General features: G+C 38.6%; 1 protein-coding gene across 1 annotated transcript in view; it reads right to left on the reverse strand.

Moving 5' to 3' along the window:
• The window catches only part of LOC117389056 (CUB and sushi domain-containing protein 1-like), a 234,072-nt gene that overhangs the window by 82,385 nt on the left and 135,088 nt on the right, over positions 1 to 16,599 (reverse strand). Inside the window, exons 9-14 of the mRNA XM_033986629.2 lie at positions 15,250 to 15,371; positions 8,724 to 8,827; positions 8,106 to 8,218; positions 3,801 to 3,983; positions 2,942 to 3,127; positions 374 to 514 (exon numbers count right to left, since the gene is read on the reverse strand). Of these exons, the coding sequence (XP_033842520.2) occupies positions 374 to 514; positions 2,942 to 3,127; positions 3,801 to 3,983; positions 8,106 to 8,218; positions 8,724 to 8,827; positions 15,250 to 15,371 (849 nt within the window). The remainder of the gene's footprint in view (positions 1 to 373; positions 515 to 2,941; positions 3,128 to 3,800; positions 3,984 to 8,105; positions 8,219 to 8,723; positions 8,828 to 15,249; positions 15,372 to 16,599) is intronic.

Genomic DNA, 16,599 nt, shown 5'->3' on the forward strand with positions numbered 1-16,599 from the left:
CCATAATGAGCATTGTTACATTTGGAGGAAAAGGAGGGAAGAACACCATCCCAACTGTGAAATACGGGGGTGACAGCATCATGTTGTGAGGTTGTTTTGCTGTAGGAGGGACTGGTGCACTTCACAAAATAGATGGCATCGTGACAAAAGAACATTATGTGGAAATACTTACGCAACATCTCAAGACATCAGCCCGGAAGTTAAAGCTTGGGCACAAATGGGTCCTCCAAATGGACCTAATTTAATTCTAATTTACCCAACGCATGAAAAGTTTAGTCTCATTTCATGCCAGATAAAAAAAAAAAAGTGTATGTGTCTTTTTATATAGAGTGTGTAGATAAATAGATGTTTTGATAAAATGGCTGTCACATACTTGTATAGCTGATGTTGAATCCTTTCCCTGTATTTGAATGGTCCGACTGAAACTCCAGCCTCATGATGTGTCCATTTGAGGCAATTTGCGAAGGGACGTCTTTCCCCGAGAAGGTCCCAAATGTAGTTGGCTCTGAAAGACCTGCAACACAAGAGAAGAGAATATAGTAAGCACAAACGGACCGTATATTTTATCATCCTCAATTTGTAGCTCAAGCCTCTACAGATGGAAAGACGGTGAACGGATATAGCTTTGATTTTGCTTTTTCCACTGTGAGCAATATCGATCAAATGGGTCTTTATTCGCCATATGGAAATGTTTTGTAACTCCAGGTAATCATGGGTACATAGGGGATTGTTTGCGTACAGGGGATTGATTGTGTAGCATAACTGGAGTCTGGATTAAAGACATCTGTGCATCCCGCTTCTTCTGGGGGTACAATGCATTAGCCTGAAGCGGAACCTCATTACCATCCCTCCTAAATGTCAGTGTAAATCATGCATTCCTGGTCAATTCCTTCACTACGGCGCTAAGACAGGAAGACCATTATCCTTTCAAAGTATCTATCATTCCTCAAGAGACTCCATGATTGCAACGGCTGGTCAAAGTCTAGCTGCTATGTTAATATACAGTCTAGCAATGAGGCATCGCTCCGGCTATTAAAACAGCCACTGTATACCAATTAAATGGTCCAAAGCCATTACAGTCCCCCCACTGGCCGCAGCAGCTGTAACCATGCATCACTTCATTCTTGTTTCCAGACATTTGTGTCGCAGCGTAGGCCTATTTACTGCAACAAATGGCGGTGGACTTTTGTTTTCGCAGGATACACTTTGCTCTTGAGGGTGCACTCCCAATGATCCAACAAACAGCAACGTATCCGGCGGGGGTTCTCTAAAGCCCTAAAGGGACGGGCGCACGCAGCACAGCAGGCCAATATCATTGACTTATGGTATATACATAATGCATAAGCGACAGGAAAATCCCATTCCCAAATATGGTAATCAGGAGTGGGAACATGGGAAGATGCAGAATAAATCAAACAGGTGGGAATAAACACATTAAAGGGGCAGATGTTGCGCTGTAAATCTGATTGGCTTTATATCAAGTTTGTTCTCCCAAAAAAGTAACTGCATTTCATATTTGCAGTAAACACCAGAAGCATTAAAAAATATCCCGTAATTAGTTTATTTACCTATGACAATAATAATGACGTACAAGCACTGATAATGTTCCCCGGTCACGTTAAAATTCACATATTTAAAACTTTATCTATTGTTCTGTACAGAGAATGTGCGAGTTGAAGTATTGAGAAGTCATTTTATCCGTCTGCCACTAAAAGCATCTTTGCATTGTCATAAAGAGAGAGAAAATGTAGCCTAAGCAAATGCCTAGACAGTCTTTTATCTAATGTATAGCTCTAAAAGCCTTTATGTAAAGTCTTCACTCAGATCATTCTAACAGATCAAGTGACAATAGCAATAAGTTACAGACACTTTTGTACTTCTGGGGCTATATCCTTGAGATTTATTACTTGCTTGCTGTTGAAGTGATATTTTTTTTTTTTTTCTTTTGTTTTGGGTTCACTTTTTAAAAATTTGATAACACACATTCACCTGTAAAAGCAGTAAAAAACATAAATACCAAGGTCATAAACATCACTGGCAAATTGAAAGCTTTTTTTGACAAATAGAATCTGTAATGTTATTGTACAGCAGTGCAGTCATGTTTTATTTCTAGGTTTGCTAAAAGTACACCTGGGTAATAAAATCTGAATGTGAATTTTATTACGAGACAGTGGAGAATATTATATTATGCTATGTACATGATATTTACAGCTGAAACGATTTGAATGTGAATTTTATTAAAGAGTACTACTGGAGTAATTGAAAAAAATGGCGTGTCAGTGGAAAGTAGACCAACGCTATGTTCCACTGAATGAAGAAACGTGTCGTAGCTGCCAATGGTCACGGGAATAATAAAGGGGATTATCAAATGAAAAGAAAATCAAAATACAGTTTCTTAGCAGGTGTGTTTTGCATTATAATACAAATGATTGATGTGCCACCAACTTTGTAAATTACATGCTTTTGAGATATCCACATTACAGTAGCCTCAGAAAAAAACTTGTTTCATTTCATTCCACTACTTGAACCCGCACAAGAGTCATTTTCCCATCCACTCAATGAAACTTCATCTTTAATGACTGGTCTGAGAGCAGCTATAGTGGACAATCAATGACACGCACTATATTACAATAGGGGATGTGAATCTAATTGTCTGTGTTTTGTGTGTGACAAGGAAATTAGTGCATGGCCTGTTGAAAGCATTAAAAATGTTACTATCCATCTATCGATTCTTTAGTTTGACAGCTCTGCATTCATCATAAAGCACGCCGCATCGTTTTCCACTAACAGACACACATCGCACGCGCAAATACATGATCAAGTATTCCTCGAAGTTGCTTGTTTTGCTAAGTCAGGGTAAATTATTCATTACAATCACAGCGGTAAATGCATTATGCCACAGAGGCCATTTACATAGGGAAAACATGTAAGATGTAATTACCTTCATCTTTGACAACCAGCCAATCAAACTGCGGCTCAAGGTCAAAGTCGGAGAAGAGGAGGTGGATGCGGCTGCCCGGCTCTGAGATGATCAGCCACACACAGTTCAGGTTGTTCCCGTATTCTTCGGGGTAATTCGGAGAGAGGACAGTCCCAGAGGGAGCGGTGAAGTTGAAGAAACATGAGACTAGATGCATGAAGACAGAATAAAACAAAGAGTCACACAAGTGTAAAGAGGAATTTAGAAAAGCAGAAAACAAGGAGCTCAGACAGATGACAAGACAAGAGGGAGGTAAAATGGAAGGACAATGTACTAAAATAAACAAAAGAACAATTGTTTTTTTGACATAGTGATAAAAATAAAGGGGACATATTATGCAAAATCAACTTTAAGAGCTTTTCAGCGCTGAATGTTGTTTTTAGAGTGATGTTTGAGTAATATTTATTCTCCTGCGTTCAAGATCCCCACTACACGCCTGGTAGTTACACTGTTTTATTTTCAAACAATGGTGCATGTATGACTCAGCAGCATCGTGTAGCCATGTTGGCATAAATTAATGAATGAACCAAAGAATGTGTTGCTCCATGATCTGCATCTGTCCATAGGAGGAGCCGACAGCGTGTGGCACTTTGTAGTGATGACATTTATGGCAACGTGCTGTAAATCAGCTCAGCACTTTTAAACATGGTAGTCAGCTCACTTTTTCTTGTAGTAACTCATTTTTGATCAATATTTAACATGTCCAAAATATAACATGATCTAGGTAACATAGATAAAAACTATACAGCAGATAAAAGCACAGTATGTCTCCTTTAATGAGATATACTGATTGATAACAGTGTAATGAAACCGTACTCACACACACAGCTGGGTTTGTTTCCCGACCACTGGTTGTTGTGTTGACATGTGATCGTCCGTTCTCCCACAAGTTCAAACGCTGACTGGCAGAAAAAGGTCAGCACATCTCCATGTTGAAAGCGATCTCCGCTGCGCCGACCAAATGCGGGCACCCCAGGGTCACCGCAGCCTCCACGTTCAATCTCTACAATGCACACACACACAAGCCGCCATGATACACTGATAATTACTGACAACATGTGACACCCAGATAAGACACTGCCCTGAGAGCAGAGAGCACTGGGTCCACAGCATACAATTACATGTCTGGGTATGATCTGATATATTTCAGTGGAATATTGTGACTAATTAATCATAGCCCCTGCTGTTTAAGTTTGTTACATTCATTTTTCCTCTAATGAAACAAAACAAAAGGTAAGTTAAAGTGTGAATAATTGTTGAACATCCACACATCCTGGACTCACCAATTTGCCTAAAACATGGAAGGTTTCGATGGAAGATATAACTGCATGATTCAACTTCTGACCATAAATAACAAATAATAATAAACATCATTCAACATAAATATCAAGGATTTTATTTTTCATTTTTTTTCTTTATTTGCCACTGAACAAAACAAAACCAAAGCCAGTTATTGTTCTAGTGTTCAACATGGTGGGAGTCTGTGTGTGTGTGAGCGCATGTGCGTGTTAGCCTGGGTGTATTTTTGAATCACGGCGGCCTACACAGATCTGTTTACAGACTTCAGAAAGGCCCAGATGAGTGGTGAGCCAGTGGGAGGAGAGTGCATTCTAGTTTATGCAACAGCTAATCTCCTCGGACCAGAGCTGGCAGCGCTCCTGATGAGCCTGTCACAAGATTGACAAATGGGAAAAATTGACAAGTCATAGAAGCAGATCAGTGGTAATAAGGCAACGTGGAGGAGGCTGTTTGTTCCCACAATGCAGCCGAACCCAAGGAGGGGATTGTATAGTCTCGTCTCACAGGTAATTACCATTAGGGTAATTGTAGTGTAATTTAACTTTAATTGCAAACAGCAAAACAATAAGTGCAGGCAAATGTAAGCACACCGATCCTTGCTCTTCTTGTTAACAAAACCACAAGAGGTGCATCCCAATAGAAAACTTTGGTGGTCTTAAGACGTATTTATCCCCTTTTCGTTAATTTCATGGATTTCTGTCTGGTTGGCTATTGACACACGTTCTTTAAAGAGGACAAAGTGGAAGCCAATGTCAGATCGTTTCTACTCGTATAAAAACTTGTGACATACTTGCGTTAGATGATAGAAAATGACAACTACACTGGTTTATCTAAATCTTACCCACTTATGGTCAGCTAACTGGCAGTAGTTTCTTCTTAAACAAATATACTTCCTCAAAAGACACGACTCTAACAAACTGCACAGCTCACAGAACTCCTTCGATATCATTCACTCCCCTTAAGAAAATCACTAACTCATACAATTTAGGCAAAAGAGAAACACAACTTCCATAAGAAGAGGGAAAAACCACTCCATCACTATAACGACCAACACAAATGTGCTCTTGTTCTATCCATTTCATGCAGTTCACATTTCTTTATCCGTTTATAGGGGCATCGGCGTTTCTGCTGAATGCTGAACTGCTCTGATGTTTCCTATTCACGCCATGTATATGCTTCATTCTTCATCATCATCGATATCTGACTGCCATACACACGTTGCCTTTCTGTAATGCTCGGTGTTGTTTATAGGTGTGGGCTAAAACATTCGTAGAGCGTTCATCGACAGTGCAGTTCATAGAGAGGCTAAAAATAAGTCTACTATTAGGCACAACGCAACACAACACAGTCCAGGTGGTGACAGTCGTGAGCTTGTGTGAAAAGTCTGAGGCCGAAAGCTCGTTGTCACACATCTGAGGAGTGTCCAGATAAAAACAAACCAAAAAAAATGATTTCAACCCTCTGGTCAGTCTGGCATGTAATGGTACAACACAGCATCTCTCATATATTACTTTTACTGCTTCTCATCCAGTAAAATATCTACATTAAACCTTCCTTTCTTTTCATTAACATGTCTTTGAATTTAATTTTATGGTGCGAACCCTTGGCGCAGAACGCTCTTTCGTAAAACAGTCACATATTATCATTTATAGTTTAAGTTGTTTAAAGATTTAATGTGACGAGTTCAAATTAAAGTCAATTCACACAAAATGGAAATCTCTAAGTACAAACCTATGACCTTCCATTTAAACTTGCACACAGCAGTTATCTTTTTCCGTGACTGAATAAAGTGCAGTTTACAGCGCACATAAATAGCACTTATCAGGCCATGTAAGTCTTAATATGAAGCATTGCACTGAATCTAAAACGCTAGACTAGATCAGGTTTACAAACCAAAAATCATAAAATTTTGCAGAAATACGTTATTGTATTTCACAGCAAGATAATTCTATGTTCAGAAGAGTCTGAATTCAAAGCCATGCTCTTTTTTCTCTCTCAACATGAAGCTGACATTGCCCGAGATCTCATAAATCTAATATGACCTAGTTTAAACATGCAGGATTTTATCTTTAGCTCTAATATACACAAACATATATTCACAGGTTTCAGCTTTCTGTTATACGCAACACTTGGAGGACTTTTTTTCACATTTAAAAGATGTAATATGTTGTTTTAAACAGTGACTTGCCGTGACAATAGTCCTAATCCTGCAAAAAATCGTATCCAGGACTACTTTGACTACTACTTGCCAACATAACCCTTCATATCCAATCCCCATCCTGTCTGCAAAAACGGTGGTCTGTATTCCGCTAAAACAGTCATTATCTCATCCCCCCTCCATGACATTGCCTGCACACTAAATAAATGTGGGCACGGCACTTTAAATGACAGTATTTAAAGTGCAGTGCCCACATGCGTCACGTTCTTCCCATGAGCCTGACAACCTCGGTACTCTCCGGGGGTAACACTGATCAAAGAGGAGGAGAAGGTGATGGTATCCGTGGTGACAGATGCTCAAAGATGTACTCAAGGGCTCTCTCAGACACACACGACACACCAGCCCTTTGCGAGATCCTGCTGAAGTGTACGAGCTAAGCAGTGCATTGTCTTATTCGTGTTTGTTTCCAGTCAGTTAAAAAGGTATGCTCTGTCTACTCCCGCACGCCGATGGACCTCCGCTGAATGAATTTGCTGTCCATGTGTGTCTAAGTGAACAAAAGAACAGACGCTACTACAAAGAATTAAAGGGACAGCAGATGTCAAGGCAAAGAAGCAACGTGGCATCATCTTGAATAACAAAAGTGCATTCTCTTTAACACACTAAAACCCTGTCGGTGTAAAACTTGTAATACACGTGTTCAGGCCAAAATAAACTGCAGACACAAATTTGTTCTTACATTCAACCATGGCAGAACATTGTGTTGTGCAAAGTGCATTTTAAATAAAACACAACATTGCTAAGCGCTCCACTCTAGGCAGGGATATCAGTGTATGGTACATGACCCAAGAAAACACAGTCAGCAGCGTCAAACCAAAGAGTGCGTTGAACCAAGAGCATAACCTTCACAGCCTTCGCTCTCTGGCAGACAATTCAGTGTCCACACACAATCTGTCATTTCTGCTATTTCTTTGTCAATTTTTCATTGTCTCGCAGTAAACACATCAGCTCTCCCCTCATGCCCATCTCAAGTGGCCTTGATTTACAGGCATCTGCTGGGGGTCATTTACAGTAATAGAGCGCGCACATCATCACAATCATTTAGTGCTGTGCAAAAGTTGTATTGAGGTATACAAAGGCTATGGATACATGTGAACAATCTGTAAACCTTTGAGATACTGAAAGGAATAATGCATAAAAGGAACATGTGTTGGAAAACAGTGTGGGAAATACAGTCTACCAAAAGTAAACCTTAAACAAGAGCCAGACCTGGGCTAAGTAATGTACACTTGATGGGAGCAAACCAGTGTATTCCTCCAGTGGTAAACTTTAAAAAGTTGAGAATCATTCAAATAAAGAGGTTTTATTTAAACTAACTATATCTATAACTATGAAAAGGATTGACACTTTGACTGTAGTGTGTATTTTTGTATATTTCAACAAATTTCAGCTAGAGTACCAATATATCTGGCTGTATATGTCTGTCTATTGCTTCTTTTTTATTACAAAAACATCCATCTCTGTACATTTATGCTCCAAGGACAGACAGCAGCCCATGTTTTTCCCTTAGAATCTGAATATCCGCTGTCCCTGACTTTCACACATTATAAAAAATAATATCCATTACCATATCGATAGTACGATCATAGAACAAGGACGGCATTGTACCTTCATAAACAGCCTTGAATCCCGCTGAGCCAATCGTATCGTCTGATTGCAAATGAAGCCACATCTGATTGGACAAGCTGACGATGAGGTCGGGGACACTGGTGCCTGTGAGTCTGTAGAAACATTTGTTCACATTTGTTTTGAATCTGAATGTACTTGACATGATGCAAACATATTATATTCAAGTTCTTTATTTTTTTTAATCTTTATTTTCTTTACTTTCTCTGTTCACCAGGAAGTTGCCACAGGCACACGTTGCCAGTGCACATGAACATGCAATTTTACACAAACCAACCTTTTTTATACAGGTTTTAGCAACATTTCTCTAGTTGTCCTTTGACATGAATGAAATTCCTACTTAAGCTCCATCCACAACAGACATGTGAGTTAGTATCAGTCACATGTAACAGTGACTGAGGTGGTTGACTAATGTTTGCTTCAAATACTGAAGTATGAGGTGGTGCATCAGTAAATGTTAAATGTTCCTTATAATAAAAGACAAATACTCTTGCAGCTCCTTTATATAGTAGCATCCACAGTATGTATAGCGTGTGTACAGTATTCTGATATTGTGCTAATATATAAATGAATGTAAGTGTTTGCAGACAGAGAGCTTACACATATAACACTCGCCGGGTGTCTCCGATCTTCCCTCCATCTCCCACTGTCAGAGTGTCATATCCTCTTTCCAGGTCAAACTCCTCAAACGACAGTTTTATCACCTAAAACAATGTAAAGAGAACAGCATAAATCATGATGACAGGACATTAAGGATGTAAACTTATCCAGATCTATATATAAACAATATTCATGTCATAGTAGAATTTTTTGGTGAAATAGTTCCCACTATTTTACAGAATTACATTGAAATCCAGCCTATATTTAGGGTCAAATGAACCATTATGTCATACTATATATTCTATAAAGTAAAACTCGGCTCAGTTGTTCTCATTCAGCTTTCCCCTTTCTTCTTTTCATGGGAGCACCCATCACTCCTGGTAGTCATATTTGTACTCCCGACTGCACTTGCTGGGTGAAATTGATTGTGAAATGCCTTCCTCACCGTTTGCTGTAGTGTATGTAGCCCCGTGCATATAGCACTAAAGCATCAATCAAATGTGCACTTTAAAACACTGCAATACCAGGATTCGGGTATTATTTGGTGCTTGTCCATTATTTATTGGCTTTAAATCTTCTTTGTGACTGTGTGGACCATGACAAATCTGTGCTGTGTTCAGGTATCCTGGGAGAGGAGAGGGGAGTCTCAATCAATGACCCTGTGGTACGTTCAAGGTCTGAGATGAGACACGAACACCAAATTTAGCAGAAGGGGATCCATCACTCAGCAGAACACACAATAATAATGGAAAAGCTAACCCCAGGTGATAGTGGTGTAAAGCCATTTCAACATGCTCAAATTACAAATATACAAGACACAAAAATTGTCTGGAAAAGAAGCTTCGGCAGAAAAACACATAGACAGATGCCAACAGATTCATATATTATATTTACAATTATTTAAATACTAAATCAATGGGATAAGCCAAAACACACAACACAATGCAAGCATGATTTCACGGTCTAATTAAATAAGTCTAATTAAAAAAAGGCTAAAATACCAAGGGTATTCTGTTTTTGAATAATTATATTAATGTGACTGTATGTTTTAAAAGACAAATTTAATTACAAAAATGTGACTCACTAGACTTTTTACTCTTTTTACTGTGATTTAATTTGGATTCTGAATTGTATTGTGTTTATTGTTAATAGTTAAATGTCCATTTTAAGAAACTAGTGTCAAAGATTAAAATAAAATTGGACAAAAAGGTCATGTGGCAGGGCCAATAATAATCTTTGTGCCATTGGTCAGAGAGGTCTCTCTTTGCCCAGCACAGCAGATATATTATTGTAACTCTGTGTTCTCTGGAGCTAAAATGAAATTTCTTTGGGTCCAAGTCAAGAGCCAGTTTTAGACCTGTACTGAAGTGACCCCAGCACTGGTACAGAGCAGCTGTCCAGCGAGCACAATCCCCCACCTGAGATTGTGCAGCTATGTTGAGATGTTGCAGAGCTGCCATGGTGACAGTTTAGGTCCTTTTTCCAAGAGATTACGTTTGGCCCTTCAAACAAACAACCCAAACTAATAGGACCAGTAGAACTCAGCGGGACAGATCCAGTGTACGCAGCTCTCACCTGTGACACTGCTATTTATAATGTCAGTTCATTATAGAGCTGAGGCACTGGACTGTTCTGACACATGAATACTTATTAAAGGGCATATATTGGCACGTTATGTTCTGATGTGTTATAATGCCATTTCCTCATCAAAAACATACCTGAAGTTGTGTTTTGTTTCATTCACACATGTTTACCACACAAAACCCGCATATTTAGGCTGACTTTGGTAATATAGGACTTTTAAGTTAAGCACTGGGAATTTTACTTTAGCTGTAACACAAACAATAGTGCGACTAACTTCAGGTATCAGGCCTAGGAGTAAGAAAGGATACATCTGACAGACATCCTCAATAGAACAACACCTCAAGACCAGATCATACTAAGGCAAAATCTATTTATCTTTACATATATAACACATTTTAGTACAGGAGAAGGCAATCCTTTTTTTTACTTCATTTTCACTCCATGACAAATACAAAAACATACTGATGTCACGTGACCTCAGATCTAAACATCTAAATGGGGAGGTGCAATGTCAATCCTAGACATAAAACGTTCAGATGTTTCTGTTCTGCTTGTTGTTTACACCTTTCTCAACCTCAGAAAACTTTAAACCAAAAACTTTTGATGTGAAATAGTATATGCTTTTCTAAAGGGCAGCACAGTTCATCTAACCTACTGAGAAATCTAATTTCTGCAGTTTATAGCTCAGATCTGACCCTATAGGTCAAGACCCACAGCTTATGGCCATAGGTTAGAAAAGGACCGAGGACCAAGTGGAGAACTTGATCTGGTAGATTAACTTTTCCCATGACTACAGACCTTTACATTGACCAAAGTGCTGCCTTGATCCTACATGTCAATCTGCTGCCCCTTCCTCTCTCACCTTGTCATTGGAGACAGGGACACCGTCCTGTAGGGGGCAGCATAAGCACTAGATAGAACATAGACTGGCTGATTCTCATTCTCTCCACACTCCAGACACTCCAAACCATCCCGGCAAGTGAAGGTTCTGGTTTGATGAACCCAATAGGACAACATAATCCTTAGAAAGCAGACCATGCAGACCTCAAAATGCACTCTCTGTGGCCTCTGCTTGAAATTCTGTTCATAAAAAATAATGAAGAGAATCATGCTTAGGCACGGATCACCTGGCACTGCTGAAAGTGGCCCCAATGTGCAATGAGCTTCAATCGAATATGCATTGTGTACGCAGTGGAGAAAAGTAACACACATGGTTTGACCATAATACAAGTACAGCACTGTAAAACGTGTTTGTGTATTGATCTGTGTGAGTGCATCACAATAAAACTCAAACACTCAACAGTATTAGTATCTTACTGTACATTATATATTTATTTTACGGTGCAGATTCAATTCTGTCCCCATCTACAGACAGATGAGTGCACATAAGTACTACCGAATCTTGTATGTAATATAAAGTGACTGGGTGCTGCCTCAGTCCATTTCCAGAGTCTTATTAAAACAAGCGAGGACAGGAGTTAGCTGCTTCATTAGTGTGAGGGCCTAAGCGCTGACTTATTGCCTTTACATGCTAATTGTTTTTTATGGTGTCAAGGGCCACTGTGGGTCTCTGCTGGCTTTAGCCAAAGGACAGAACCTGACCCTGGGCACACACCGGACCAACCCAGTAAAGGACATCTAATGACCACTCCACTTTAAGACCATTTGTTTGGGGTGGAGCTAAATGGGTAAAATGAATGAACTGAAGCCGAACACTGATAATGATTTAACTGTATGCAGGGCTACAAAATGTATAAATAGTGACTCTAATGTAGTGACTCTTGTGAGCTGCAGTAACATGGTTTAGAGATAGTTATTAGTAAGCATTTACTCTAGTGTTTTACAATGGGGCCATTCCAGCTTCATTATCAGCTTTACAACATGAATGGAATATTGTTACTGCCTTCAATTATGTCTAGACAATAAAAGGAGAAATTATACGACGGTGTATGCGTTGTACGTCAGTCAGTCATCACAGGCTCTGAAACAGGATCCTTTTTTACAGGCTTTCTTTTACATCATCAAGAATAGAAACTACAAAAAACATGTCAAAACAATATCGTTCAAGTTGTGTCAAAGAAACAAAACGGGAAATGTGGTCAGGTGATGCTTTCGTCAATGCCATATCCTGAGATACTGAAACCGGTCTAAGCCAGTACGACATTAGCTAAATGCAATGTGTCATGCCAACTCCAAAATGACATTTAGCCTCATATTATAGCATGATGCACAGACACACACTCTGTATATTAATATGTATTCACGGTGTATAGGAGAGAGATGATTACAGATCTAATGGAGATGTGTGCTGATGCGTTTCAAGATGTTCGTTGGTATGTGCCTGAGCAGCCAGCCATGTCTCGGACTCAACAAAATCATCTGCCTTGATATAAATGAATGGAACCTCTACCAAAGTGAAAAAAAAAATCCTGTGCAACATAGTTTTCTCAGCCCCTCCGAGTTAGCAATTAACTTGATGGACAGTCCCACCGCATTTTTCCCAACAAGCTGTCAGACCAATACAAACTCTATTGATTTGCTTGCCTTTATTCCGAACTAGAATGACAAGCAGACACCACAACCAACAACCAAAGCATTACTCACTGGCTATTTAAACTTGCAAGTAAACAAAGGAACAAAAGGCGTGCACAATTCAGCAAAATCACAGGCCTCTATCTCAATTTTGTATAACATGGTATTGATGAAAGAAGTCATCTGGAATAATAGTCAATCAAAGAGACGGACGAGAGCAAAATGGGTGAGGTAGGGAGAGAGCGCAGGTTTCAAATCTATCTGACAAAAGGAACAAAAGGAAAGGGTTACAAAAGATTACTGGAGTATGATCTGCCCTGGGTTAACACGGGTTGTTAAGTTATAATAATAAATGTCCAGGCGAGTCAGGCTTGTATCACTGTTGAGGTTAAACAGTTCTCTAAGCCTTTTCATGCTAACAAAGAGATTCTTCTTGTGATTATTGAAAAAAAAAAAAAAAAACATAAACTTGTAGTAACTGAGCTGATGATGTAAGACAAAATTTACTTCTGAGCTTTAAGCCATGTTATAATGACATTACCTCATCACAAACAGACCTGGCGTTGTGTTTTGTTTCATTCGCACATGTTTGAGTAACCCTGCATTATTATATTATTATTATTACATCTCCAAAGCTCAAAATGCTCCGTTCCACCTTGTGATGTCATGAAGCAGTGGTTTTCAAGTTAACAGCTCCTTTACTTATTGTTCAGAAGAGATTGGCAGGAATTAAAAATGATCCAAATGATGCTAGTGAAGGTGCATAGAGTTTAAAAGTACAATAGAGCGCCTCCTATCCTATCCATATCCACATGACATCACAAGGTGGAACAGAGTGTTTTCTGTTTGAGCCTAAATATGTGTGCGTTAAACATGTATGAATTAAGCAAAACACAACTCTAGGTCTGTTTGTGATGAGAAAACATTATAACATAGATCATAAAATATAATATGGGCCCTTTTACACATTTAGAAATCAATCCAAAATGCTGCCAAGTCTAATATTTGTGCAAAAAAACACATGACCTCATTATGATCTAGTATAAATATTGTTTAAATTCCAGTTGCCTATGAGAAAAGAACATCTAAAGTTGCCGATGTCCTAAAATGTGCATCATATAAGTGACATCTCATCAACCTGTGAAAGACATTTAAGGCAGTAAAATGCAGTCTTAAAGGTTGTTCAACAATAAAAAAGCGAGAGCTAAAAACTACACGAGCGTAGACCCTTGATGAATGATAATGACGTTGATGTTTAATTTGTTTTGTTATTCCCCATGGCTTTATATTTTCAAAGCAACTGAAGTCAATATGAATCGCAGCGTCCCTGTTGATTTCAGTCAATGCAGGGACATGTATTCACAATTAAAATGTAGTTTATTGTTCTTATTATATATACTGTTTTTCTCTGTTTGCATCATACTGCATAGAGATAAATGTCTTCTTCACAAAGATGCTCTTCTATTCGAAATGTTACCCAACCACTATCTCAGATGAAATTTTCCTATCCATATAATGTTTTTTATCAGAGTTGAAAAGCTCCTGGCTGTATTGTTGTGCTCCTCGGTGCCCCTCTCTGCTCTTAGCGAGACTCAAACTCCGCATTTTAAACAAATCTGGTAAAGTGAAGGAAAAGAAGTGAAGGGCAGGGAGAGATGTTTTGAGAGAGCGTGAGCTGGTGGAGTGCAGAGCGAGGAGTATAGAGGAGTAAAGCACAGAAACCAAAGACAGGAAATGTGACAGAACATGAGACAGATAAGAGCACAAAGAAAGTGCTGATAGAGACTTGAGATCTGGAAGCACTCGCACCTATGAATTATTTATCCTCACACAACTACCACACCACAACAAAATCCTCTTCACACAATCAGAAGAGTCTGGAGACCATCAAGTTTGCAGACAAATGCACAACATGGACTTAACTCATTTACTCCAATATGTCTAAAGAGCCTTACAGGAGTGACATGGTTAGAAGAGCCGCACACAGCCTGGCACTGATATAGACATTCTAAAACATTCATTTTAATGAGCCAGCAAAAAAAAAAAAAAAGTATTTTGGTGTTGTTTGTTACATTTTTGAGTGGATATCTAACTTCCAGCACAGTTGTCTTAAGTTCACTCATTTATGTAGGATCTGTGGTGCTTGATGTGATAAAACAAACATTTCATTGTCAGTCTGTTTTTATGTGATTTGTTCAGTGTTTGTTATATCGTTAGATTTAGGGAATGTTTATTATGATATTGTAAAGTATTCTTTTGTGCACAAACATTAAAAGGGGCTACATGGAGTCCTACTTCTGCAGGACAATTGTTATGTATTTCTGTAAATTCAAACAAGTTATAAAACAGTAAATTCATTGTAAAATATCTACAATTCACAGATATAATAACAGTATAATAAAGAGTTTACCTTCCCAGGATCCATTGCAGTGATGACCCACACACAATGTGCATTATTCTCATACTGAACAGGGTAGTTAGGAGAAGTTATGATCCCTCTAGGCCCCCGTAGGTTACTTCCACATGTCCGTGCTGCAGCAAAACAAGAGAAAAAGAAAAAAAAAAAGAACATTTTTGTCAAATTCATCATATATTTAATACGTTAGTGCAAAAAAACATTGTACAATACAGTATGAAATTCACTAAAATATTAACGTGTAATTGAAACCAAAATGGTTTTGTTGAAAGTTATGCAGTGGAGGAACGGAGGAAGAAAAATGCAATTACCCTAAACCGCAGGGTATCATTAAGGTAAACAAAAACTGTGACTTGTCAATAGTGAATTCGCTGGACCATTAGTAACCAAGTGTCATCTTCTCCTGCCTACCATCATGCAGCCAAACGAATGCATTCTTCTAACAGAGCAACTTATCCACAAACAAAAACAGCTGGTGACATTAAAGCGATTACTTTTGGCTAATCACATCAGGTACAATGCTTACTCATAATTAATGACATGATAAGGTTTAGGCTGTTCTGATAAAACAGTAATTATCAAACCAGAGACACTTCAACCTAGAACCAAACCAAAGACAAAACTAGGACTGATCAGAAGAGACAGCGCCAAAACAATAGTAAAAACAAACAAAACTCAACCAAAAGGAGGATTATAAGAACATTATCTATTTCAGAAGTGTGGTATTTATTATCTTGAAAAGGTTATTGAAGGTAAAAAATGTAGCTTGCCATTTGAATCCACTTGCTGCAATTTTTCTGGTACACCTGCTCCACTGATGGCTCTCCAGCTCTTTTCTCAAATGCATTTCTCATGGCCTCTCCTGGTCCATTTTATTCCGGCATTGATTTTACTCTGTGATGCTCAAGGTAATATGTCTTTGCCTAACACACTATATAATGTCATAACAGTAAATGTATTGTGTAGTTAGAAAAAGTACTGTATATATTTGAACATGTCCAAAGATTTGTTATAAAATATTTACTTTTAAGCTTTATTTCTGGTACTTGGTCATAAGTTATCATATACTTAGATCATGGAATATCAGAAAAATGGCAGTTAACAAAGAATCGAATGCTAATTATTGTGGGCGGGGATAGGGGGCATCTGGAAACTGCTATTTTCTGAACACACAGGCCTCAAATGCAGGATTACTCAATTAATTAAAACCCAACTCAAAGTTAATCATGAAGGAAAACTCTTTCTAACACGGCTGAAAGCTCAAAGCAGATTTAACGAAATATGTCACCTTCAATATTTCTGTGTGGATCCAGTTTGATACGAGGCATATACTAAGTTCAAATA

This window comes from Periophthalmus magnuspinnatus, chromosome 3, assembly GCF_009829125.3.
Source record: "Periophthalmus magnuspinnatus isolate fPerMag1 chromosome 3, fPerMag1.2.pri, whole genome shotgun sequence".
NCBI classification, from domain to species: Eukaryota; Metazoa; Chordata; class Actinopteri; order Gobiiformes; family Gobiidae; genus Periophthalmus; species Periophthalmus magnuspinnatus.